The sequence below is a fragment of the Filicampus tigris genome, chromosome 7 (genome assembly GCF_054856515.1).
Source record: "Filicampus tigris isolate MCC_2025a chromosome 7, RoL_Ftig_1.0, whole genome shotgun sequence".
NCBI classification, from domain to species: domain Eukaryota; kingdom Metazoa; phylum Chordata; class Actinopteri; order Syngnathiformes; family Syngnathidae; genus Filicampus; species Filicampus tigris.
The window spans coordinates 6,121,803-6,147,323 of record NC_141223.1 but is presented as its reverse complement, the minus strand read 5'-3'; the positions used below and the strand labels follow the sequence as shown (position 1 = coordinate 6,147,323).

Here is a 25,521-nt window from a genome sequence, read left to right as displayed (position 1 = left end):
TCCCGTTTTTTTTAAATAAAGTTGTTTTTAAAAAAACAATTGACAGAGTCATTGATTATTAAAATAATTGTAGCAACCCTACTGTATTTATTGTCAAAGTGGAATTGCAAAACTCTTACAGAAAGATGGCAATACATTTATTTACATATACATGTATTTTATCTAACAAACAATGCACAACAATATGAAGCTGTTCATTTCACATAGTTTACGCATTGAAAAAAACTTTTCTTTTTTCATTCTGATCAGAAAAAAAATTTTCTTAGTTGATTCTTGCTTCCTGGCACAATCACATTTTGAATCATTTTTCTTTCGTTGTTCATGAATATGTTCGGGACCATCAGCCTTCAGAGAACTGTCGGAATAAGTTTTCCAATTGGCTGTCTTTAAAGTCAGGGACAAAGTGGATACTGAGGATCTCTGAGAATCCCTCGGAGAGAGCAGGTGCCACAAAATGTTTCCTATTCATCATGAGAAAGCAAGAGAAGCAGATAAAGTCATTAGAAATGACTCACATACTGCTTATTGAATGTAATACATGCAATACCAAGAATGGACAAAAAAGAGAAAAAAATAATTGATCTTGGCTGCTGTTACTCACTTATAGCTTTGGAAAATCATGTCATTGACTTTCATATGTTTGCTGTCTGAGGGCGCCATCTCGCGGAACTGGTAAAAATAGGAACAAGTTTGCATTAGGAAAGAATATTACAGAACACACGTGACAGTATGGAAAGGTGAATCATACTCTATTGTTGTGTTTGGCTTGTTCCACAGTGGCTGAGAAGTGAAAACAGCGACAGGACACACCTGCTGCATTGGCCACATCCACATAACTGGAAAAGATAAAGAGATCCTGAGTTTACATAAATACAAATAAAAAAAAAAAGATTCATTTAAAAGAGGAAGTCAACCCAAACATATTTTTTCAATAATATGTTCTATGGAAGTCCACTAATTGAAACACAGCATTCTGATTAATTCTGCGTTTGTGTAATATAAATTAAGAAGCAAAATCCACAATTTTTTATCCATCTCAGCGGGCATCACGTATGCTCAGGGATGCAACGGATAGTCAATTTGAATCCATTTATTTTGATTTTCATTTTATGATAAACCTTTTGAAATTGCTGATGGATGCTTTACATGATAGCCTATAGTACAGAATTCCCCCTTGGAGAAGATACATTAATCTCTCATCTTGCATTAGAAGTATGGTTAAGAAGCTACCGTTTGCGAGACTCGGGGTCAGGGTTGGTGTTGTCTACGGCAACGCTGCGGCCCTCCTTCAAAGCACGCTGACATGCCGCCACACAGCTCTGCCATGACCCAAGCGTGTCCTGAAGAAGACGCACAAAAACTCAGCACGTGGCAGGAGAGACTTGAAATCTCCCAGAATTATATCACATCAACAGCTGTCATAAGATGTGGAATTTGGCTCCGGCTCTCAAGGCACCAGATGCAAGCCGCACACCAACATAGTCTTATACCGTGTGCAATTTGAAATTTCAAATTGTTTATGTCCTGAACCGAGGATCTCCTTTAAATGTAATTTCCAACGATGATTGAGGATCATCACTGACTACTCACCCTGTTGACGTATGTATAACCCTTTGGGATAATATGGGTGTGGAAGAAGGTGGACTTGCCCGCTTTGAAAAGAAAAAAAATGAATTAAAAAAGATATTTAGAGGATGCCAGTGAATGATGCAGACATGACACAAAGCATTTACATACATGCAGGGAAACCCACGGCCACAATGACTTCTGTCTTGCTGGAGGTGAGAGACGCAGACGGCGGGTCATATAGCCTGGCGCTGGAGTCCAGTTTTCTCTAGAATTCAGATTTCAAACACAAATCAAGACAATTTGGAGAGTGCGGTATATCTGCTATTGTGTGCCATGCAGCTGATCAGGGAAGTCGAGTAACTCATAAACATTTTGATAAATCTTCACATTTTTAAGATCGCAGGACATCTTTTTTTCACTCACAGGGTCGAATTGTGGTAGACTATAAGAGGCGCTCTTCCAGCCCAGGAAGTACTCCTCTGGAGTGTGGAACTGCAGGCTGAGATTCAGCGCAAACTGCAGCCATGAAAAATACACACAGGAAAACATTTGATCACCTGTGCATGAATTATTTTTAAATGAAAAGATTCCCAAGTGGTCTAACCAGTCGGTCACTGCAGGAGAAGTCCTTCTTCTTTTTCCCCGGAGCCCAGTTTTCAGGTCGACCTGCAGCATCTTTAGGGTAAAATCAGACGATAGCTTTGTCTGCTGGAATATACGACAGTATGCACTTCATCTTATAGTACTGCAACAATCTTGTGCGTGTATTGTGGAATATATTACTGTATGGTGACTGAATACAAATATACACTATACTATCTCATATTTTGCTTTTAAGACATTTTAAGTTGAATAATTTCTGAACAAAAGCTGAACATAACTTTGCTTTTTATTAGCACTTTGTATCAAATCAAATCTGTAGTGACTAATCTATCACGTTTTTTCTCAGAGTGAAGAAATCTGACTACAGTTACTTTGCACGGTCACAAATTGTTACTGCATAGCAATTAACAACGTTGACATGCAGCTCACACATGACATTTCTCACTCACACGAGCCATTCACAATTAGACGGTAATGCAATTAACTGCCTCTTGGGCGCAGCGGTGAATAACATTTATTCACAACTTGATGTGAAGTATTCTGGGACTTGACAATTTGCATTGTGAAAGTGATGTCACTTATGCGCCGTGTCACGTTTCTACCACATGAAAAATAACAATGGAGGAGACAGATTTGTGCTTTTCAAGCTGGGAATACAGTTCTATTGTGAGTTTGTATCAGGTAAAGAAAATATTAACGCATGTTTCAAACCCTGCGCTGTTGACAAAGTGTTACCGAGCTTTAAAAACCCTACCAGTACATCAAATTAAATACAAACACACACACACACACACACACACACAAACATGGAGCTTAAAGCAGAAGACCCATGAGGCTGTGTGACTGTATGAGGTCTGTGAATTTAATCGTTATATTTAGAAATAATGTAAATGATAAATGTTAGGTTTTGCCATGTCAACTTCAACAGTTAAATATATCATGCCAAAACAGACTTTCTTAAATGTAGTCTAGAAAGATTGTTTTCTTCACCAAAACAAGTAGCCTGCTCATATGAAGTGAAATCCCAAAAGACCCATAATTTTCAATAAAAATAATGACTTATGTTAAGTCAAAAAACGTTGTCTTTAGTCAAATTTTCATTTTAAAAAATGTATTCTAAATCTCACTGTTAAAAATGCATGTCCAATTAAGAATAGGAAAAGAGCAGTTGTAAATTTGACATTAAGCGGGGCGGTCGGCATCTGTTGACTGCAACTAATAAAGTAACTTGTAATATAATTTAGCTACTTTTAAAAGCACGTAATCAGTAACGTTACTAAGTTACTTTTTCCAAGATAAATGAAGCTATACATACTGTAACACAGACAAAGGATTACACACTTCCAAATCAGACTCACCTCCGACATAAAAACTTTGTGCGTCGTCCACAGGAACACCACCATTGGCCTGTATCGGAAACACAACAAATGATTAAAAAAAGCACATGCTAGAATGGTTTCAGGGTACCACCCGAGACTGATATGAGATGTTGCAAGACATCCTTTTATGGTCGACCTCCGTTTTTCATCCGAACGAGCTTGACTGTAATGTACCTTTTCACGCAAGTGATTCCACATTCCCACTGCTGGTTTCCTGTAGATCCCTGGACCAGCTGCTACAAACACCTTTGAAACAGACCACAATCCACACATCAGCTTTGTGGACACTAAAAAGAGAGCTCGCATTTTGCCTGCACTACCAACACAAACGTTTGTCTAAGTTTGAATCCACAATACATTCAGACAGCTGATTCTACTTTATTTATCTGCCAAAATGTACATTCATGTTAATTGTGTGAATCCAAACTGAGCATTGCCTTTGTAAACAGAGAATCTTTTGATGTACGCTATCAAGTTTGAAATCAAATGCTCATACACTATTTCAGCCTCCGCTTTGGAACATCTGTGTACTATATTGCTAGTCCCGCAAATTCAAAAGCCACAAACCATTACCTGCACAGGCAGCTGCAGTGTGGCGAGGATGTCCTCCACTTTCGATTTGAAGACTTCTGGTCTCAGTCTTCCTCTGGCGATCCCCATCTGGTTGGTGAAAAATACCACCTAGGTGAAGAGAAAGCGGGGCGAAAAAAGAAGCCAACACAAAAAAGTGATTGTTAAGATCGTCTTTAATATCTGTATCTAATATCATAACAGTATCTCAAGTAAAAATCGTTTTGCTCCACCCACCTTGTATCCTTTTTTGATTAAAACGCCCAGCCGGGGTTGAATTTCAGGGTAGAGAATCCTGTGAATGATCCACACAAATAAGAGAAAACATCACCCGCTTGGGATGGTACATGACAAATTTCTGATTTGGGGGATTCGGGGTAACAGACATACTTCCAGTCATCCGGTGCAGTGGGAAAGACTTTGCCTGATTTAGTGGTGATAATGCAGCCATCTATGTCAAAACCAGCAATCTGGAGAGAAAGACATTCCAACTGTTACTAATAACACTAACACTTACTATGTGTCTTGGTAGATGGAAGAAAGTAAAGAACCACCTGATGTCCATGATTTGACAACAAAATCTAAACGTTGGATACCCCAAAAAATCTGTAGCAAATAAAAAATTCTGAAATTGGGTATATTTCAATTCAGTTAAATAATTCTAATGTTCTAACTCAAAAATGAATCAAATGTTTTTGGGAGGTTGGCATATTCAACCAGTGCTCACCTTGTCACTCCCTCTGACGCCTGCTGAAGTATAAAGCATGAGGTTGCCAATTTGCTGCCAAGAACTCTTTACACAGGCCGAGGAAGAAGAAGATGTAGGTTGGGTCCCTGTTGCTGCTGGGCTCCTGTTCCATTTGTTACTCATGGCTGCCTCTGCCAAGTCCTGGAGCTGCCTGAGCTTTTCTTCTGCTCGTTTCTCATTCTCATCTTCGCTCGCCTCCCTGTTCCATTCACTAGAGGCCTCCTCATTTTCTCTGAGGCGCTTTGCATCAGGATGCCCTCTCTCTGGGCTAAGGGGCCTTTTTGATGACTAGAAAGACATAAAAGTCACAAGTCGGCCTCTAAAATGCAGCTAAAAAAAAAAATCAACAAATTAGTTTACCTTCATGGGAGAGGTAGGAAAGAAATCCTTTATACTGCGCTTAGGTGGACTCCACGGTGAGCCTTTTTCATTCCCATTCTTCCCACCTTTTGTTTTGTTTGAATCGTTGAGACCTCTTTGTACCGCACTGGAAGCAGGTTGAGCTGACCTCGAGGTGAAGCTCACTTTAAATGGGTATTCCTGGTTGACCAGGTAGATTGTGCCACCATGACGGAGTTTACCAGACTGGCCACGGCCAAGCTTCTCACCCTCCAGAAAACTGGGATTGGGACCCAGCTGTAAAAAGAATAACTTGTGTTATAGATTTTATTCGGTTATCAAATGTTCAACATGCAGGGTAGATCAGGGCAATTCATCCGAATATATCATCACCTGTTGAGACATAATGACACCTGAGGCCAAGATAAATATGAACTGCTGTCTTACATGAAAGGTGGATCGTTCTTCAAGAATAACAAAGCTACAAGTACTTCCTTACAATGTTTTATTTAAATACCTGAGTGACAACCACATCCTGGTCTGCAAAGCAAGCCACCACCTTGACTGGAAGAAACACAAGCACGTGACTGTGACAACCACACAAAATCAATCTCTCACACGCACACACAAAAGCCGATGATATTTTCAATTGCACTTAAGGCTACCGTAATGATTGTGTTTAACGAAACCAATTCAAGTCTGTCGAACTGGTTGCCAAAACAAACAAGCACACAATTAGTCCACCTTCAATGCTGTTTTTATTGTAGCTTTTAAAACAACCACAACGCTAAGAAACACAACACATGATCCATTTGAGGAGCAACGTGATGAAAGCAAGTGAACGCGTGAGTGTTAAATTCACCCTGGTGTCTTGAGCACTTCTTGTCGACAATTCCGGTGTCGGGACCCCGACCCAACAGCACGGCTCGTCCATCCTCCAGAAGGACCTGAGCCCCAGATGAACTAACCAAAACACACGTCATTTCAGCAGGGAAGCCTCAAAGTGAGATCTAAAGTCGTCAAGATCTGGACGGCAATGTTTTTTATTCTAAGCTTGAGCAGTTGATTGTTTTGAGCAGAACTTGAGTCTGAACTGTAGGTAGTGCTTTGTATCATCGGTCCTTTCCGATAACAGGTCCACCCAGAAACGTGTTGAGTTGTGATGTTCCGACCACACCAAACTATTTGCTGTAGGTTTTTTTTTTCTTACGTAACGTGACATTCATTGTCATAAATATTTAAACTATACCCTGCATTTTCGTCGAGCGACATCAATGTTAGTTGTTTTTTTTTTAAACTACGCAGAAATTCTCACTTCCGCTGAGATGTATCTGACTTAAATAGCGATAACTATGACAGACTGCATTCATGACTTTCTCTTTAATTAGGAAAACAGAACGAACAAAACAAGGGGAATCAGTTCGCTAAGTAAGTGCATACTTGTTTTGACTTTTTTCCCTTTTTTGCAAATATTGAGCGTTCACACCCTTGATCTTGAGCAGATTTTATTTCATACATTTGCAAACAGGACGACATTGAAATAACACGAACTACACTATATACCTTATGTCAAGGTTTATGTCAATGATGAAGTAATAATGAACTGTTTTGATCCGTGCTGTCAGAGAGGCATTCAATAATTTAACAAGACCCTACTACGAGCTATCTGCAGACCTTTACAAAATTTGTATTCGGGCTGATAGTGTTGGACTAGCTACTTTGGAATACTTACTTTATTTGCCTTCCCTTGTTTGCATTAAAACACGACTGGCTTAGCAGGTTTACCAGGGTGTCTCGCTTGAAGCGGAAAGGCTCAAACTCAAAGAACCAACGCTGCTCGCTGTCGGCGCATTACCGTAATGCACAGTATTAACAATCGCTGTGGCGGCTGTCGTAACTTCGTTTGCGTGTGGAGGCCGGTCTGACCGCAGGGCCTAATAGACATGTTATCATTCCAATAGAATGGTGTTTGTTCCTGTCTTTGTCAAAAGGCTCTCAGTGGGTTATACTATCTTGACGTCCCGCCTCTGTTGTACTTCTTTATTGTACAGCACAGCACACACCTTCAGTTCCTTGGCTTCAGCTGCAAGCTTTCAGGTAAAGATATGACTTTGTAGCAATGTGTAAACTTTGGAGTCACTTGGTAGAGAACTACTTGATTAATTTTCTGAAATGGTTGTGGTTGATGAGATGTAAGGTTTAACGATATATTTAACTATTTAATGATGAAAAAAAAAAACATTAATTCACTGTTATTGAAATTGATTGCAGAGATTCACTTTACGCAATGGCGACCCAAAAAAGTCTCAATGAGGGAGCCTTTTTGTCCCTGATGAGAGGCTTGAGAGAGGTGGACCTCCGTGGCTCTTATGTTCCCAGTGCCCTGCTGCTGACTGGAGAACATGCATTTCCTATGGTGATGAACAGCCAAGGCCAAGTCCTGATGGCTGCCTCCCAGTACGGCTCTGGAAGAATTGTGGTCCTGGGACATGAAGGGTACTTGACAACATTTGCCACTCTGGTAGAAAACGCAGTGATTTGGCTGAGAGGAGATGGCTCACACAATTTGTCCGTGGGGGTCAACAAGAGTGTTGAAGCAGTGGCTGATAATCTCAGCAGATCCAGATTCCAAACTAAAGTTGTGGGGGCATTCCAAAAGAATCTGGACCTTGGTGTGTATGTAACAGACGCCTACAGCCTGAAAACCGATGGAAAGGACCTGGTGGCATTTCTGAAAAACGGCGGAGGGGTGTTGATTGGAGGGCAAGCGTGGAGTTGGGCTGCAGACCACCCAAAGGAGAACACACTGCTTGGGTTTGGAGGAAATAAAGTGTCTGCAGTGGCTGGGATCTACTTCTCTCAACATCCGGGTGAAGCTGAATTGTTGCCTGTCTATCCTCAGATTCCAGCTTCATGGATGCGTGTGGTGTATGTAAATCCTAATATTATTTTATAGTAAGATGTACTGTACACTGGATTTCTTGTGGATTCACATTATTATTAATAGTAGTATCTATTATTATATTGTACACTTCTCCAGTCCATATAATTTATTATACTTTTAAATTATGATCATTTCCATACCTCTGTCAAATGATCCTGAATCTTTACTGTTTACAGTTCTAAGTGTACTAGAACATCTCGTGCTCAGAGACAGAGCTCAGATTACTATTGACAAGCACATTCATTTGTTGTGCTACTGTATGTAATAAATAGTTCTACTGTGCGCATATGGGGTAATTTTGGTGTGCTTAATCGATGCTGAAATTTTTCGTTGTTCTTAAAATGCAGACTGGACAAAGAGTTTGAGGAAGATCTGGAAGTGTTACTTCAGGGGGTATCTGAGTTTGACATTACTGGCAGTGCGATTGCTTCTGAGATTCTGGTTCATGGACGGCTTGCCTTCCCTATCGGAATGACAGAAGATGGACGACCCTTTCTGGCAGGCACCTATTATGGCCTTGGACGTGTTATTGTTGTGAGCCACGAATCATATCTGGAACGAAAGGTAACGTTGATTAAAAAAAAAAAAAAACATCGATCATGTCAGTGTTGTGTATTATTACGCGTCAGTTCAAATAGAGCCATGTGCCGATCTGCCAATTACTGTTATGTGATGAACACACTTTTTGTTGGGTTTACCACAGGAGCTGGCTCCATTTTGGACCAATGCTATTTACTGGTTGGACGCAGGGCGACACGGCACTGTTGGCGTCCTGCAACATAAAGCCCTCGACAATCTGAAGAAATCTGGGTTTAAGTGTGAGAAAAGCGACTTCAGGAATGACCTGAGTGTGTTTGTGTGTTCAGCATACAGTGACAAACATGCACAAGAGATCCAGAACTTTGTGGCGGAAGGAGGAGGTCTGCTGATTGGTGGCCATGCTTGGTACTGGGCACAGTCAAACAAAGGCCAAAACCCCTTGACGGGTTTCTCAGGTATTACTCTGTACCACAAGAAAGAAGAGTTTCTTTTCAGATCCAATTGTTGTACTCTACATATATGATCATTTCCGAACATCCTAATAAACACCGATTCTAATTGCAGGGAACAAGGTACTGAACAAAATGGGCTTGAGCCTGTTGCCTGATATCATCCGGGGCGGTCGCTTCAAAGCCCCCGTACCCAGCCAGGCTGGCGACGGCAGCTACCACTTCTGCCACCTTCTACAACGCTTTTCTGCTCATGTAACCGAGGGAGAGGATCTTACCAAGAACGAGGAACAAAGCCTTAAAAAGTTTGGCAAGGACTGCTCCGCCTTCTTAAAAATGGAAGCCCATGATCGCTGTTCGTACGCTCAGGTCCTGTCCACCCTTACGCACGTCCTGAAGAAATCGGGCATGCCTCAGGTAGGGAGACCACTTCAAGAAAAGCTCAGTGGACCAATCAGATCTTTGGTTCCTGATGTTGCTTGATGTAAAGATTTGAATGCATAGCCCTTTCAAGCACTACTTTTACTCCAATCTTGTTTTTTGTTTTTTTTTAGGTGTGTGACACTTGCCCGGTGAAAAGTCCCAAAGACCATCTCCTGCTCAACATGGGCTCAGAGGTATATAAGGTTTGCCCCAATCCTGACAGCCTGTTGCCTTACCTCATCAATGAGACACCCCTGTTGTCTGTTGTCTATAATCGTAGGATCCCATTGTTTGCCAACACAGCGGGTAAGGCCTTATTGTTTGACCATTTGAAGGTTCAACCTGTATACGGTACTATATTAAATTGACGTAATTCTACTGTTTCTATTTATATGTCAGAAAGTGAAGAGTGGATCAGTACCGGGCTGTACCTTTCTAACGGTATGAAGACCTACATAGCAATGCCTGGGCAGATTGTCAACAAGGGATGGAAGGTATGGCACATAAATGGAACAAAAACAAATTATTATTGTTTGGATTTGATTGTATTTCGGTTCATGCTGCATCTCTTTCAGTGCCCAAATCGCTTTAATGTGGCAGCTTCATTATGAGCCAGCGTTGTCTCATGCCAAAGTGCAATGTTTATATAGATAGAATATTTGGACAGATGTTTGGGGACACTACAAAAGCAATTGACAGTGAAAGAAAAAAGCGCCCCATCCGACTAAGGAATTATAAACTGGAAAGACATTCTGCAAGATTCCAGAGGATGTTTTGAGGTCAGAGGTCTGTTCCGAAGGAGGACTGATGGCTCCCAATCTCTGTTCTACTTCATGGGTTGAAGTCAGGGTTCTTAAGTTCTTCCGCATCACACTCATCCAAAAATGCCTTTATTGACCATGCTTTGTTCACTGGGGAACAGAAATTGCCTTCTCCAAACATTTTGCACAAAGTTCAACTGTGGTAAATTGTTGGAGAATTACAAACAGAACAGAACAGAATTACCTACTCGATTGTTGATTAAAAGCTCACCCTTAACCTTGATAATGGCAAGCGTTTTCATGGATGGGTTGACATAAAGAAAGAATGTCAACACGCATTTCTTCATAATATTGTCTGTAAAAATCATTTCTGTTCCACCGCAGGTCCAAATCGGTTGCCAAACAGACTATCTTAAGGCTGACGAGCTAAAGAGAGCGCCCAATGTTCACGAGCAATTTCCCATTGACAAGGACATGATGCTGGTGTGGAACTTGTGGGGAGGTCTCATCTACTTGGTGGCCCCACCCAAAACCCAAGTGGGAGGGGTAGAGGTCGTAGTGCAGGTCGCTGTGCCGGCACCTTATTATAAATCTGGTGAGGATGGCATGATTTGTCTTGTCTGGCTTCCTCTTCTTTTTTTTTTTTTTTTTTTTTTTTTTTCCTACTTTTGTGTCGGTTAATGGAGCACGTCATAATGTAATTTGTGGTATAGACTTCAGTAGAGAAAAACATTCATGTCCAGAAAAAAATAAGTTTTTCATTCAAATGAGATCGGGGCAATTTGCATGACTTGACATTCCAATTGACACCGAAACAATATTTATAATGTATTATATTCATTTATTTACACATTAATGGCATTTTGGAACCTGAAAATGAAAGTGTTAAATGCTGTCACCACCATGTACAGTAAATGTTAAACTGTGAGAATAAAAAATAAAAAAAACACTTGAAGTCTTCAAATCTAAAAAAAACAAATTGTTTAATCTCAGCAAGGCACACCTCTAGATTACAGCAATTACGCGGGTTTGTTATTTCCAGCGGTATATGTAATTGGTTATCATCAGCATAACAGTGAAAACTAATGTTATATTTACGTCTAATACCACCAAGCGGAAGCATGTAGATGCTAAACGATAGAGGTCCAAGTACGGATCCCTGCGGGACTCGACATGAATTACAGGGTGTGTCCTCTCTGAGAGATAAGAATTAAACCAAGGAAGTGCTGAGCGTGAAATAGTGACACACGTTTCAAGGCGTTCTAATAGTATGTTATGATCGACGGTGTCAAAAGCAGCGCTGATATCAAGTAAGAGTTGTATTGATGAGGTGTCGGAGTCCATAGCTAGGAGAAGCTCAAGACATTATAGAGTTTACAGTCAATGTTTCAAGTCCTTGTGAATGTCTCGTTCCCATTTTTTACCAGTCGAGATTTAAGTCCACTTTGACAGCCATCGTTTTAAAATGATGTTCCGCCTTGTTGGAAAACATACTATGTATCCTTCTGCTCTTTTCAGGTGTGACTTCACCAGCCGATTGGGCCATGCTGAAAACAGCTCCTTCCCCTTGGGCAGAGTTGGAGTTTGACAATATCGTACTCACTGTACCGTCAGATGCCATTAGGAATCTGGATAGACCAGATTTGCTGGCAGCACTCTGGGACGCAATCATGAAAGGCATTGCCGACCTAGCTGCCAAGCCACACAAATTCCCCCGCAAAGAACGCTTTGTAGCAGATGTGCAGATTTCTTATGGTATGTTTGCCAGGAGCCAGCAGCGTTGAATAAAGTGTGTGTCGCTATCACCGGACTTGAACTGCACTTTCGCAACACTCATAACTGTCAGTTGGAGTCTATCGAAAACATCAATATAGTACTAGCACTGCAAATCAAGGCTGTAACTCAGGAACAGAGGGAAAACATTTTGGAAAAATATCTCTGCGGACTCCAGCAATGTTGATGAGTGAATTCAGAAATTCATCATGGACAGGTTTTGTTTTGATCACTCTTCAGGTTGGATGCACGCCGGATACCCCGTCATGATGCACAAGGCCTCGGCAGAGGCGCTGGTCAACATTGAGCATGCCAAGACGAAAGGCATATGGGGCCCAGTCCACGAGCTCGGACACAACCAGCAGAGAGATTGCTGGGAGTTCCGGCCAAACACCACAGAGTGCACATGCAACCTTTGGTCGGTGTACATCCATGAGGAGGTGTTGGGGATCAACAGGGAAAAGGTGAACTCATTTTTTTCTACTTTGACTATGACCTATGATAGGATTACGTCATTTTACATTCACATCATTGGTTGTTCAATCCAGGCTCATGGAGATATCACTGCAGCAAAAAGGAAGAGTCGATTGGAGGGATTTGTAAAAGAGGGCAGGAAACTCAGCAAGTGGGAGGTGTGGGTGGCTCTTGAAACATACTTGCAGGTAAGAGACGGGAACATCCTACTGTAAAATAGGGCTGTCAAAGTTAAAGCATTCACAATGGAGATGAATTTAAATTTGATAACGCACACACAAAAAAAAAAAATTAACTCGGTTAACTTTTTTTAACAGTTTTATTTACCTCCTGTAGCAGCTGACCTCTGCTCACTGTGCAGCCAAACTTAGAGGAGAGTCACTGTCGCAAAGATGGACTTTGACGTAGTTTTACTTTTAAAAGTTGCTTGACGGCTCACGGAGAAATAAAAAATAATTTGCACACTTTGCACAGCCAAATTCAAATACCATATTAGTTGTACGTCTGTGATGTATCGTTTGGTATATTGTTCATCTGTTGTAATTTACAGTAAAAGAATCGTATTCAAGGATCAAAGAAAGCTATTAGAACAGTCTTTGAATCGAAATATACTTTTCTGTTTTTTCCATATTAATTCCAAGATTTTACTCGAGTAAATATCGGTTCCCAGCTTCGTAAAAAATTGTAGTTGAAAAATACGATTAACCGCGATCAATTATGAGAAATTTTGGGAAACATTTTAATCGCTTGACAGTACTACTGTAAACTCATATCTGTAAAGAATAAAAAGGCCCACGTGAGGCGTTAACACACCTGTCAAACCTCATTTGGAACTGATACTGATGAATAAAACGTCGTCTTTTAACGTAGCTCCAGGAAAGATTTGGCTGGGATGCCTTCAAGAAGGTGTTCGCTGCTTACCACAAGATAACCAAATATCCAAAGGACAACGACGGCAAGATGAACCTGTACGCAGAGACTTTCTCCAAAACTGTGGGAATGAACCTGTGTTCATTCTTTAAGGCCTGGAGCTGGCCCATAGAGAGGGCTACTGAGGAGAAACTTGCTAACCTTCCCACCTGGGTGGACCACCCCATGGTCCGGTTTGGTTGAATGTTTGAATGATTGATTGAAATGCAGAGCGCTACATTGTCGAGATCTGTTCTTCCACTTTTTCCATATGTGTTGGTGTCGCACTACTTAAAAACAAAGCCAAAAAAGAAATCCTCAGTGAAATAATTGCCGTAGGAAATAATTAATCCTTTCTCATAGAGTAACTTTTTTTCTTCAAATGGGTAGAAAAACAACGAACCTTGGGTTTGTTGAGGCACTTAAGGGTAAATGGTACAATTGCAAATAAGCTAGTCCTGTTTAAAATGTGTTTAATTGAGCTTTGTATTTTGTATGTATTTCGATGTCATCTTTGCTGTCAGTGGGAAAGGGAGCAATAAACATTTACATGATTCACATTTGCATACACATTTGCTTGCTTCTTTATTTGAGAAGTACAAAATGGATGAGTGTAAATTTGTATAATGGTGTCTGTATAATTTAAAGTGTAAAATTGCTGAATAGTCACCAAACCATGAGGTATTTTACACTTTATCGCTGGCAACATTTTCATAACTTATAAATGTCAAAATTTCACCCAGACTATATTTTGCAAATTGTAAACCTACATCCTACATCTATGGTTTTTGGCATGTCAGGGTTTAGTAGGAAGCTGCACTGAGCCAAATAAGGGAACCAAGGATCCATTAAAATAGCCATAGCATTGACATCCGATAAATCTGTGTAGGATAATGTCAACGAGGATTAAAAAAAAAAAATGTTGGAATACTAACTGCACATTAAAAATGTGAGCAGAAATAAGACTGGAGGCAGACACAATAATAGCCCAAGTACAGTATTACAGTAAGTTGCTTACTAATAATGAAAGGCTTTTGGTTCGCTTTTTGTCCAATGTCAGCCGAGCAATATAAGTGGCAAATAAAATGAATGGATATTGCATGACATTTCAAAGAATTGCAATTTAGCTTAATTCAGCTAGGAAAGTTGTGATTGGTTACATACTGAATGTGTGCTCACCAGCACACCTTTAAATAACTTAAATGACATGACTGATCATTTTAAGGTCAACAGAATAAATCATTTGCGGCAACAGGTGTCATTCTAATTACTCAGTTAATGAAGGCAGTCATTAGCTTTTACAATGTAATGAGGACACACGTAGAGCAGCACTTCAAGTTACCCATCAAGAATGTTTCCATAATGTAGGTGTGGTGCAAGCAAAGCAAAACAATAAACAATGAAGCGTGTATTCAAATTCTATAGGAATGCAGAAATGTTCCAGTTTTAACCATTAATGGCTCACAAGTAGGGAAAAATGTCTCAGTTATGATCTGAACCAGGGACGGCAACTTAAATAATAGACGGTCATTTTAAGTATGGACAAAATACTGAACATGCGTCTGTTAATTGTTATTGATCATAATTACATTATTAGTTGCACAATGTATATATAAAAGAACCAGCCTTCAACAACAAAGAGTTTGAACAATCAAAAACTGACCACATACTATGATTGAGTTTTTGCAATGCAAAGGGCTGTCTTGCACAAAATGTACCATGTCTGCCATCTAGTGGTGAATATTAGATCTTAAAACTATACGGACGAGAATTGAAATGCATTGGGGGATATTATTTTATGCAAACCACCGATAATCTTAAAAAAACACAAAAAAAAAAAAAAACTAATAAACCTACAATATATATTTTATACGAACCTGTGTCATCTCTTGAAAATGTTACCGGTCTAACCCAGTGCGCTCCGCAAACGAACACAAACTAAAACAAAGAGCGCACGTCCTTTGAACGTCACTCAGTGTGCATACTATTAAATACACGGAAGGATTCATTTATTGTGGTAGTTGTGTACAAAACTAGACAGACGAAGTCAGCGAACAGTAGCTAACGTCACAAACGCCTGCAGGTTTACTTTGCGTCCATAGATGTCCACAGTTGAACAAATATAGTATGATTATGACTCGTTATGACGCTCCTAATATGAGCAATGCTAAACACATTTGCTCACATCTTACAGATAGCAGTTCAGCCGTCTTCAACGCTGATGGATCTCCTCGACTGATATTTCTTCTACGGCTTTCTGCTCGAGAGGGGACATTTCAACTCAAACACGCTATATGACGTCACCGGCCAGTAAATTAAAAGTTCCAAAAAGTTGGACAGGTTAGCCGTCAGAAGAACTGCTGACTTTGAAAATGTCTTCATGGACAAGCTCGGAGTCTTCAGCCTCATCGGTTTCTTCAAGTAAGTGCACATGGTTGATAACGATGACTGTTATACTTCAAATGAAAAGTATGTATGTATGTATGTATGTGTTTATTATCAAATTATTATTATTATTATGGGTGAGTATTTCATTTACGCCAATGTTAGGTTAAAGAGGAAATCAATCCAAACATATTTTTTTCAAGAATATGTTCCCAGCAGGCCAACTAGTTGAATTAATGTGGGTTAATGTGGAATATTAGTTAAGTTCAGAGCAGGTAGAAAATGCAAACCCAAAAGAGGAGGGAGATTTGAAAAAGTGAGCCAGGTCGTGAATGAGCACCTGCAGTCTTATCGCTGGTCGTTGTTCCACTCGCCCTTAGCTGCACATCAATTCATGTAATTACTCATTTAATTTCTTTATTATGATGTTGCCGTCTGATTCCTAAGACACAAGCATGTTTGTACTTATCGCCGAGGCAATGCAACTGCATTTTGTAGCCTATATTAATGATTTTATACATATTATGTTGCGAACCGAAACAATATTGTCAATGCAGAGTTGTTTGTTTTCAATTATAGGCCTACTGTGCGTATGGAATAAATACACTGACTTTTCCCATTTTGGATGTCATTTCTGGTTATTGGCAGGCCCATCCTTTGCATGTGAAACAGTTTTGCCATCGCCTTGCGGTCACTTGACAGTTAGTGTCCTCTCTGTACTTGTTTTGCAGTGAAATTGACAAGACCTGAAGTCAAGATAGGGAAGGTTTTGTACAGCAAGTCCAACGCTTACTCAGTCCTGGATTTCATTGGTGAAGGCTGCTATGGGAAAGTGGCGGTGTGCAAAAATCTGGAGACGTCGGAGATGGTGGCTATTAAGATCTTGAAGAATGACCCTGCCATCAAACAGGACACGGAGAAAGAGCTGTCCATACTGAAGATGGTCAGTGTCATGGATGCAGATAGCACCAACGTGGTCAAGTTCTTTGAGCAGTTTGAGCATGAGGGAAACATCTGTTTGGTGTTTGAGGTACTGGACTGCGATCTCATCTGCCTGCTGGAAGAGCGACAACGTCAGCCGTTGTCACTGGACGAGATACGCGTCATTGCCCATCAGCTCCTCGTGGCCTTGGTCACCCTGAAGCGTGTCGGAATCTTGCATACTGACATCAAACCTGACAACATTATGATTGTTAATAGGAAAGAGCAGCCCTTGAAGGTGAAACTGATTGACTTTGGCAATGCGATTCCATCCTCCAAAGTTAAGCTCGGGTTGGAGATCCAACCAGTGGGATATCGAGCTCCAGAAATTACCCTCGGCCTCCCTTACAACGAGAACATAGACGTCTGGAGCGTTGGCTGCATCATGGCCTTCCTCTTCCTGCCTGGAAACTTATTTGCTGTCAACTGTGAATATCAAATGATGAAGCATATCATCTGCGTCCTGGGCCAGCCGGACGACCACTTGCTTCACGCTGGGAAATATACTGAGAACTATTTCACCGAAGATGAGGAGGTTGGGGTGTCTCAATATAGGCTCATGACACCAGAGGAGTTTGAAGCGGCAAACAATGAGAAACCCAAAAATCAGGATGCTTGCAGAGAGCTTCCTAAATCCCTGGAAGATATGATTGAGTTGCCCCCCGAGGGAGAGAGTGCAGAGGGCGAGCTGGAGAACAGGCAGGCTTTCTTGGACCTGCTCAAACGGATGTTGCACCTTGACGGGCGTCAGAGAATCTCCGCCGCACAAGCGTTGCTGCATCCTTTCATCACAATGGCCCAACAGGCCGACAGCGGCATCTTGAGCCCTCTGACGGACAACGAAGTGTCGCTCGATCAGCTACGAATCCCATCCTCAGATGCAAATGCCGACTTTGAGTCCAACAAGAGTATGTTGAAGAGGATTCGCAAATTCTTACGCCGAGTGACCGCTGCATTCTATCGCATGGCAACGCTACTGCACTGACTCCAGTTTTCCAATCAGCAAATATTTTACATTTAGGCGAATGAATAACTTGAAATAGTATTTTTAGGATTAAACAAATTGTTTAATGTTTGAGTCACAGATTCGTCTTTACGACTTTTTGTTGTCGAATGTATTCTGCTGAGTCATCTGATTACAAGTAGAATATCAACCAACAATCATAAAATACTAAATCATCAAATCAAACGGTGCAGCGGTTGTGGAAAAGCTCTCCTACTGGTTGATTTGAGAACTGCTGCAGGAACTCTACAAGTTCATCCAAAGAGAATTTCTCGACCCAGTTGTCCTCTGTGTTCCTCGCCGCAGCGGCGCCGCTCCGAATGGGCCTGTCATTGTTGTCCACACAGCAGTATGCGTTCCACAGGTAGTCTGGGATGTTGACACGCCTCACATTGTTCTTGACAATCCAATTGCCCACAGAAGGTACTGCACCCACCAAAACGTAGGCCTTGGAACACTTTTGGCGGAACAGATCATTAAGCTGAGACTCATGGATTCTCCAGGCGTTCTGGTTCAGTTTCGGGTTCTGAGGAACCACGTTGGTGAGGGTGAACGTGGCATTGCGGCCAGGAACTGTCAAAAGGAGGGGATAGGAATTAAAAAGCAGGAGTAAAGCAGGCTGACAAGACAATGAGCCCGTCCTCCAAATACACAGACAGACAAAATTGTTGGTAAAGAAGTAGTACAGGTAATATTATTCACAACCATAATAACAATAAGTACAAAATTGAATGAAAATTAACCAATGAAATCAGATAATGATTTTGAATTATGGTTCAACAGAATTATTAGGAATAAATAAATAAACTGATGAAACAGGCCTGGACAAAACACGTTTGTAAACACTAACTGAAACTACATCTTACATTCATAAAACCAACTAATATTAACTACACCTATCGTTAAAATGTCCGTTCGGGTTCGTGTTTGTCAATTAATATCTTACATGAGCCCTTGGGGTTCTTTTTGAAACGTATTCATTTCGGTATTGCTGTACCTCTCTACAGAAGAAGGAAGATCAAAAGGTGAATTGTTGTTGACTTGAGCTTCTTTTTTTTTAAATCTATTTTTAATACTATACTTTTAAATACTACATACATTTAAAAAGGAACTAAAACTAATATTAAAACGAATAAAAACTAAACTAAAACAAAGCATTTTCCAAAAAAAACAAATAACAAACCTGCCCTCAAAACAAGTTAAAGATTAAAAAGACAAAAGGTAAAACCAAATAAAACCTAACTATAATGAAAAAAACAAACAAATTATAATAACCTTGGTAAGCAGTCAGCTAGTCTAATTTCACAGGTGACAAGTAGTCACTGTGCTGTTTGTTGACATGGTGTGTAAACACACTAAACATGACCAGAGGAAGCAAAGTGATATCAAACGTGTCAAACTCAAGGCCCGTGGGCCAGATCTGGCCCTCCAAATCACTTTATGTGGCCCACGCAGGCAAATAATGTGCATCAACTTTGTTTATAGACCAAATACTAAAATTGCAAATTGTCTTCACATTTAACTACACTGCGATATTACAGGCATTTTTGTTCCCAATCCCCATTTTGAAATGAAATACAGTTGAACATTTTCTGATGTCAAAACTAGTTATCAATCAATTTGTTGCGTATGCCTGCTGTATACATATGATAATACGAGGCAAAAGAAAATGGATGGCTGACAGTACCAGTTGGATCGTAATGCACTGAATATATTGTTGGTGTGTGAGTGTTATGTATTGGGGCTGGTGAGAAAATAAATGTGTCTGTACATAAATGGTATGTAAGGATTTAGGTTACCTGCATGGTGTCCATTGGGATTCAGGTGACCTCTGTCAAAGCCAGAGTGCGTGTAGTCCTCATTGAGAGCCTGTCTCTCCCCAAGGTAGATCCCAGGATGATCTCTCCCCAGCCAATAGCCATCCTTCATCTCTGCTTGCCACGTTTTATTTACCAGCTGGGAGAACATCCGAAACTCCATTTTCAACAGATGTCACTACTAACAGGTAGCCCCCCAAGGACCACATGAGTAGTCCACAGATCTGTTCTTCAAGTAGCTCAGCATTGATGGAACATTGCGATTTCCTAGGAAGGTTCTAAAAGTGACCATTTGAAAACGTAAACAGATTCATATTTGGTGTTGCATATCAATATCGGTTACCTACCTTGTAAAATGACTGTTGGTAATTATTGTGAGAAATCATTAACATGATCATTGGATGGATATCAATGATTAATAGCATACAATTAAAGATAATTTAAGCAAACGCATTTAAAAAAAAATGTAAGTCTAACTGGTAGCCGTTGAAAATTAATCTGTACGCAAGAAAGCGCTCTCAGTTTCAAAAAGGTTGGCGGCACCCTGTACTAGCTGCACTTCATCATGTGTTGGCATTCTCAAAAGACTTGATCTGCAAACAGTCTACAATTATTGTTATTATTCAGCGCTGTACCAACCTGAGGTTCTACAAACCACCTTCTCTCCCGTCCACCTCCATTGCTAGGCTGGAACACGTATGCCGAGTAAACTGCAATACGATGGTTTGTGTCGTACAATGTGGCGAAGTGGTACCTGGAAGCGGAAAGAGGCTCTTTAGTTGTCCAAAACACTTTTTGGGGGACGCACTTGCTTACGATTTGTGAGAGAAGGAATGTCCAAAAATTATGCAACCCATCTTGGCTACAGGTCACATTGTAAACAACTCATTACGGGTGAGTTTTGTGTGGGAAAACTTTTTCAACACCATCAAACGTGTGTGTGCGAGAGCTACACCCTCTCATCCAAAATCCGTAACCTCTGACCTTGCAATTTTAATCTGGATCGGATGTGCCGAAACATTTGTCCACACCGTGTATTTCCTCTTTTGTCATATGGAATTTACATTTCCACTTTTTACCTGTTGACAAATCGCTGACAGAGATGAGCTGTGCCAGGTGTTGAAGACCCCCATCTTGGCACTTTGCTTTTGTAGAAATACTTCAAGCACTCAGGCACATCCTGGGACAAAATATGAATACATGCAATCACAGAAAGCACAAACAGGTTTACAGTATTTCATTAAATGCTTCCTTTTCTCGAATGGTATACACCAAACAAACCTCAAATTGTTCCACAAGGTCTGCGTGAACAAAAATGAAGAGTGACAGAAGAGCGCACAGAGTTGCCAAGGTGTCCATTTTGGGTTTCTTAGATTAAAGGCAGCAACAAAAATTCACTGTATGCATGCAGCCAATATTATTTACAGTGCGTTTTTTATGTCCACTCACCACGCCTCGCACTTCACACGTCAGCTGCCGCAGTGTACACTGAGGGGAGAGAGGAACTTTCATATATACATGGCTTCACATCACCTTTCACCTTCTTTGCTAACTTGGTTTATCTCTGAAGCCTACACATGAGGATAAAGTGTGTGTACGTGTATTCTTTTACACCAACATTAGGGGGGCATGAATTTCGACTGGTTCATACTGTATAAAGAAAATAGTGTAAAGTGTGGTTACTCAAGTGTTTAACAGACACATGTGACCAATGCGGAAATTATTATGGCTTAAAAAAATATTTTTTTGTTATCATTTTGATGATTTTCAATATATCATTTTTGTCCGAATACATTGAGAGCATCAAATACAAAACCCATTCAGGCTAACTGATAATTTGACACTGATGATGTAGAGTTGAAAATAAATGTGTCCGAGTGGTAGAAAACATACATAAGTGTGTTTGGCAGATTTGCTTACAAATACACATGGTAGCTTTGGGTTATCGCTTTCTTCATGTGTTGTTTTTCCCACGATCACAGCACAGGTGGTGTGCTAGTATCACTCAAAACTCTTGCCCTGACTTGTATCTGCATTATCCCATTATCAAATTAAGTCGAATTAGCCAAATTATTGCATAGATATGTAATCAACCTACACTCTAAAAACAGTTGGGTTAAAAATAACACAATTTGGAGTAAAAAAATGGACTGATCCCCCTTCTTGAGTTGTTTTGTACAAAGCAGCCCAATTTTTGGGATTGTTTTGTACAAAACAACCAATTTTGGGGGATTGTATTTTGCAAAATAACCCAGAAATTGGGTCAAATTGACCCAAGTATTGGATCGGTCCATTTTCGACCCCAAATTGTTTTAGAGTGTACCAAATTTTCATTTTGGAAAAAGTGAATGCAATTGCACGCCACACTCTAAAAACAGTTGGGTTAAAAATTTGACTTGGGTCAATTTGACCCAACTTTCATGGTTGTTTTTGCAGAAAACAACCCAATAATGGGCTGTTTTGTACAAAACAATGCAACAAAATGAGTCAAATTGACCCAATGTGCTTATCGGTCCATTTTTGACCCATTGTTTTAGTTTTAACCTAACTGTTTTTTGAGTGCATCTTTCTTTCAGTTTTTTTTTTGGACAGGTTGCACAGAGCAAACAGAATGACGTATAAAACATCCTCTAAGTAAGACATACAGCTGCTGTCACACACTAAAGTGAACATGAGTTTCATTGTCAGAACACAAAAACAACTTTGAGTCACATGCGGCATGCTGCTATATTGTATGTAAAAGCATTATTTTCAGATCTATGCGGCAGAAATGTTGTTTCCCGGGAATAAGGCACCCGTGGCCATCACCCAGACTCGGCCGTGCCCACTCAGCTGAACGCACACATTCAGTATTCACCAGTAGCACCATAGTGCCAGTTGGAGAGTGTTGATGGACGTTGGCCAGCTCGTCAGGGTGAAAGACGGACTTTCGCTCTCCCTCCAGTATCAGTCAAGTTTATTTATTCAGTTGTTGACGGTCATTTTGAATTAAAAGCACCCCAACTGAAGCTTGGATAATGTTGATTTGAAGTCAAGCCAAAGAAAGCCATGGAGGTGAGACAAAACAAACAGGGAAAATTGTGGATTAGATAAAATAAGTCGGTCTTTATTTAATCAGCCTCGTATTTTCCCATTACTTTGATCTGTATTCATTTTTCACATTAAGTACTCAGCATAAATCTATCCCAGAGATATTTGGCAACAGGACATGAAGTTGTTACTGTGTTTGCGCAGTCTAATTGTTTTATTATTCAGGACCTGTAATGAAACGGTTGTTTAATGACTCATATTGTTTTGATTGTTATTTTTTCCATGTGTAAACACAATAAACAAGAAAGGGCAGGCAGACGATAAAGTGTAAATCAATGGCAATTAGTTTGAATGATAAAACTTTATTGTCTGATAGTGAAAGCATAAAGGAATCAAATTCAAACAAGAAATCAAACAACGACTTCACTTTCGAGTTTATCTGTCATGATCAACATTTCCTGGTGAGTTGTGGTTACTTAGCTTTAATGCTAACCCATCCATGTGCATGCACTTCAACTGTTTTTGCCTGAGGGGAAAGAAAGTGGGTGTTACTTAAGTCTGCCTCTAGGTTGCAGTATTGAATTGTGTTTTTTCCACTTCACCTGCTTGTTCTTTTTTCCCTTTTAAATTGCCATTGCGCATTATTCAATCGCTCCTCCTCAACCAGAAAAATGCACTTGGCAAATTCATGATCCAGTCTGCTAGGCTGTGTTATCAAAACTATTACAAATAATGAACAGATTTGTCTCAGTTGAAGAATTCAAACTGTCTGAGGCTGATAATCATTCAAGATAACTATGAATGGCACAACGTTATCGTCATTACAATTTTATATTTTGAAAAGATTTAAGGATTTGATTCCGCAAAACACGACCTTTACCTCAGCAAAAAATCAAATTACTCATAGCGTTCAGAAAATGTAAATGTGCACAGCCCTTGCGCTCAAGACAAAAATGCAAAATTCCATCAAGTTATGGTCACTGGCCAATTAGCATAAAATGTTTTAATTTGATTTGATTTGATTATTTTCAATGTAGTCATAGGTTAAATTTCAACTCAGTAGTTGAACAAAAGACTTCATTAGGCGAATGTGTACAATTTAATGTGTTCCATTACAAGAGATATGTGTAACATTACAGCCTATCAGTGCAAAGATAACCATGCTCAATTTTATTTTGCACTTAACAAGAATTATAAATTACAATATGTTCATTACTGTGGCTGCTCTGTCCTGTATTGTCGTTACCTTATTTAGTCACCAGAGGAAGCTAAAACATGCATAATAATGACATGAAAACGAAAGTCTGTGAGTAATTATATTACTGATACTAATTCCTCTCTGAGGGTGATCTTCAATTTTATATTGATCATTAGGGTTAATATATGTAAAACTGTCCTTCTTCACATAAAGTCCTCACGTCACTATCGATACCGTCCATTTTCTCGCTGCCAATGTTTCACAATTTACTTGCTTTAATGCAACGGCTACGGTCATAAAAACGAAATACTTTACAGCCATACTATTATTTCCGGATTTCGTCCCCATCGTCAAGTATGCAAATGAGAGACGACTTTTGAATCCAATTTATGGTGTGAAATTTTATTTGTGTTGTCTTTCAATTTTGACACAATTACTTGTCTGGCTCCACTAAAGGCAGATGGCTCGACAGAAAGAAGAATTCCATCCCAAAGTGATGAAACCCCCCCCCCCCCCCCGCCACCACCAAACAGAAATACAAACCCGCTCCACTTCCCCTTCCCCCTCCTCTACCCATTTCTCTCATTGTCCAGCCTCATTCATTTTTCATTTTTTATGTCATTTCATTTCAGATGCATTCATTTTCAATATATTTATGTATGAGCCTCCCTGACTCCCCGCCCCCCTACACTGCCCCTTCCCCCGTTTTTTTGTTTTTTTTTTAATTCCTGTCTTCCTTCCTCTTTCTTTCCCCATCCTCACCTCTTTCCGTGGCTTCATCCTTGCCTTCCCCTATCACCACTCCCTGCCCCTTTCCATCCCATTACTGTAATCCATCACTCCTCCATCAGCCACCATGCAAACAGGCCTCCTGGTTACCATAGAAACCACCTCCCGGCCTAGCGCCGTATTGCCCCTCTCTGATTGGTTGGCAAAGGATTGGCAGTCTCAGTCTGTCTGGGAGATGTGGTAATTGGCTGGTAAGTCGCACACAGCGCACACACGCACACACACACACGCTCACACGAATATTTTCATAGTTATCAAAGGGAAACTGAGGTCAGCATGATGAAGCTGAAGATAGTGGTTCTTGAGTGTGTGTGTGCGTGCGTTTGTGTGTGTGTGTGGGTGTGTAGGCATGTGAGTGTGCTGCATTCACTCAGACATGGGGTTTTCTAAGGTTTTGGTGATGGCGGCAGGGTGGGGGGTTGGGTTTAGGACGGTTTTGGAAAGATTGGAGTCCTGCCAGATATTGAAGGCAGGAAGTATTTCAAGATGTTTTCAAAGCCCATTCCATATTTAAAAGACCTATACTGCCTCAAGGAAGCAGCTTGGTGTCTGGCTTGTGGAAGGAGGCAGAGAAGGGAAAACGGAATGGTTGATCAGCTCAACTACACCCTGCTGCTGTTGCTAAGTCGGGTCTGGTCAACACAGGCACTGTGATGAATGTCTCGTCTGCAGGAGTACATCACAAAGAGCAAAAAGTGGACCTGCCCTGAATAGCAAAGTGTGCTTGCTCTCTTCCGCAGTGGTTTTCAGAAGACAATTGCAGACCCCTGTGTTGCCCTTTTCGAAGATTTTAAGTCCTTGACAAAACCAATTCCATAAATGATATTTTTGGAGAAA

At 40.5% G+C, this 25,521-nt stretch overlaps 4 protein-coding genes across 7 annotated transcripts; 2 read left to right on the top strand and 2 right to left on the bottom strand.

The window, feature by feature from the left end:
- Positions 1 to 51: 51 nt before the first annotated feature.
- On the bottom strand, positions 52 to 6,924 carry pnkp (polynucleotide kinase 3'-phosphatase). Its single transcript, XM_086035518.1, has 17 exons — positions 6,071 to 6,924; positions 5,726 to 5,772; positions 5,230 to 5,505; positions 4,849 to 5,157; positions 4,512 to 4,591; positions 4,359 to 4,416; positions 4,125 to 4,232; positions 3,726 to 3,797; positions 3,531 to 3,579; positions 2,174 to 2,244; positions 1,993 to 2,085; positions 1,738 to 1,834; positions 1,591 to 1,652; positions 1,231 to 1,340; positions 749 to 836; positions 602 to 669; positions 52 to 461 (listed from the first exon to the last, which is right to left on the bottom strand). Exons 1-17 carry the CDS (start codon positions 6,189 to 6,191, stop codon positions 341 to 343), a joined length of 1,830 nt encoding a protein of 609 aa, XP_085891644.1. The 5' UTR covers positions 6,192 to 6,924; the 3' UTR covers positions 52 to 340.
- Positions 5,896 to 15,831, top strand: LOC147144558 (TRPM8 channel-associated factor homolog). Of its 4 annotated transcripts, none has more exons than XM_086035516.1 (13): positions 5,896 to 6,053; positions 7,260 to 7,305; positions 7,480 to 8,136; positions 8,500 to 8,716; positions 8,856 to 9,147; positions 9,257 to 9,558; positions 9,696 to 9,870; positions 9,964 to 10,058; positions 10,710 to 10,920; positions 11,844 to 12,080; positions 12,339 to 12,562; positions 12,647 to 12,760; positions 13,443 to 14,051. In XM_086035516.1, the coding sequence occupies exons 3-13, from the start codon at positions 7,496 to 7,498 to the stop codon at positions 13,683 to 13,685; spliced, it is 2,751 nt and encodes a 916-aa protein (XP_085891642.1). In that variant the 5' UTR covers positions 5,896 to 6,053; positions 7,260 to 7,305; positions 7,480 to 7,495; the 3' UTR covers positions 13,686 to 14,051. The 4 variants fall into 4 exon arrangements, with proteins under 4 accessions (XP_085891642.1, XP_085891641.1, XP_085891643.1 ...); XM_086035515.1 differs by lacking the exon at positions 5,896 to 6,053 and adding an exon at positions 6,073 to 6,211; XM_086035517.1 differs by lacking the exons at positions 5,896 to 6,053; positions 13,443 to 14,051 and adding exons at positions 6,121 to 6,636; positions 15,676 to 15,831.
- LOC147144557 (homeodomain-interacting protein kinase 1-like) lies at positions 15,725 to 17,925 on the top strand. The gene is made up of 2 exons (XM_086035519.1): positions 15,725 to 15,902; positions 16,598 to 17,925. The coding sequence occupies exons 1-2, from the start codon at positions 15,854 to 15,856 to the stop codon at positions 17,830 to 17,832; spliced, it is 1,284 nt and encodes a 427-aa protein (XP_085891645.1). The 5' UTR covers positions 15,725 to 15,853; the 3' UTR covers positions 17,833 to 17,925.
- On the bottom strand, positions 17,899 to 22,552 carry LOC147144556 (endonuclease domain-containing 1 protein). The gene is made up of 7 exons (XM_086035520.1): positions 22,525 to 22,552; positions 21,117 to 21,155; positions 20,949 to 21,035; positions 20,747 to 20,847; positions 20,307 to 20,421; positions 19,650 to 19,806; positions 17,899 to 18,423 (listed from the first exon to the last, which is right to left on the bottom strand). The coding sequence occupies exons 1-7, from the start codon at positions 22,534 to 22,536 to the stop codon at positions 18,032 to 18,034; spliced, it is 903 nt and encodes a 300-aa protein (XP_085891646.1). The 5' UTR covers positions 22,537 to 22,552; the 3' UTR covers positions 17,899 to 18,031.
- Positions 22,553 to 25,521: the final 2,969 nt, after the last annotated feature.

Bases quoted from the DNA above. Each gene is read 5' to 3' on its own strand.
- pnkp (XM_086035518.1), bottom strand. From the start codon at position 6,191: ATGACGTGTGTTTTGGTTAGTTCATCTGGGGCTCAGGTCCTTCTGGAG. The intron at 5,773-6,070 runs GTGAATTTAACA...TGTTTCTTCCAG, and splicing joins GAAGTGCTCAAGACACCAGG to TCAAGGTGGTGGCTTGCTTT. The intron at 2,086-2,173 runs GTTAGACCACTT...TCATGGCTGCAG, and splicing joins TCTCCTGCAGTGACCGACTG to TTTGCGCTGAATCTCAGCCT.
- LOC147144558 (XM_086035516.1), top strand. From the start codon at position 7,496: ATGGCGACCCAAAAAAGTCTCAATGAGGGAGCCTTTTTGTCCCTGATG. The intron at 8,137-8,499 runs GTATGTAAATCC...CTTAAAATGCAG, and splicing joins GCTTCATGGATGCGTGTGGT to ACTGGACAAAGAGTTTGAGG. The intron at 10,921-11,843 runs GTGAGGATGGCA...TGCTCTTTTCAG, and splicing joins GGCACCTTATTATAAATCTG to GTGTGACTTCACCAGCCGAT.
- LOC147144557 (XM_086035519.1), top strand. From the start codon at position 15,854: ATGTCTTCATGGACAAGCTCGGAGTCTTCAGCCTCATCGGTTTCTTCA. The intron at 15,903-16,597 runs GTAAGTGCACAT...CTTGTTTTGCAG, and splicing joins AGCCTCATCGGTTTCTTCAA to TGAAATTGACAAGACCTGAA.
- LOC147144556 (XM_086035520.1), bottom strand. The intron at 20,422-20,746 runs GTAAAAAGTGGA...TTCCGCTTCCAG, and splicing joins TGTCAGCGATTTGTCAACAG to GTACCACTTCGCCACATTGT. The intron at 18,424-19,649 runs GTAACCTAAATC...TCCTTTTGACAG, and splicing joins TCCCAATGGACACCATGCAG to TTCCTGGCCGCAATGCCACG.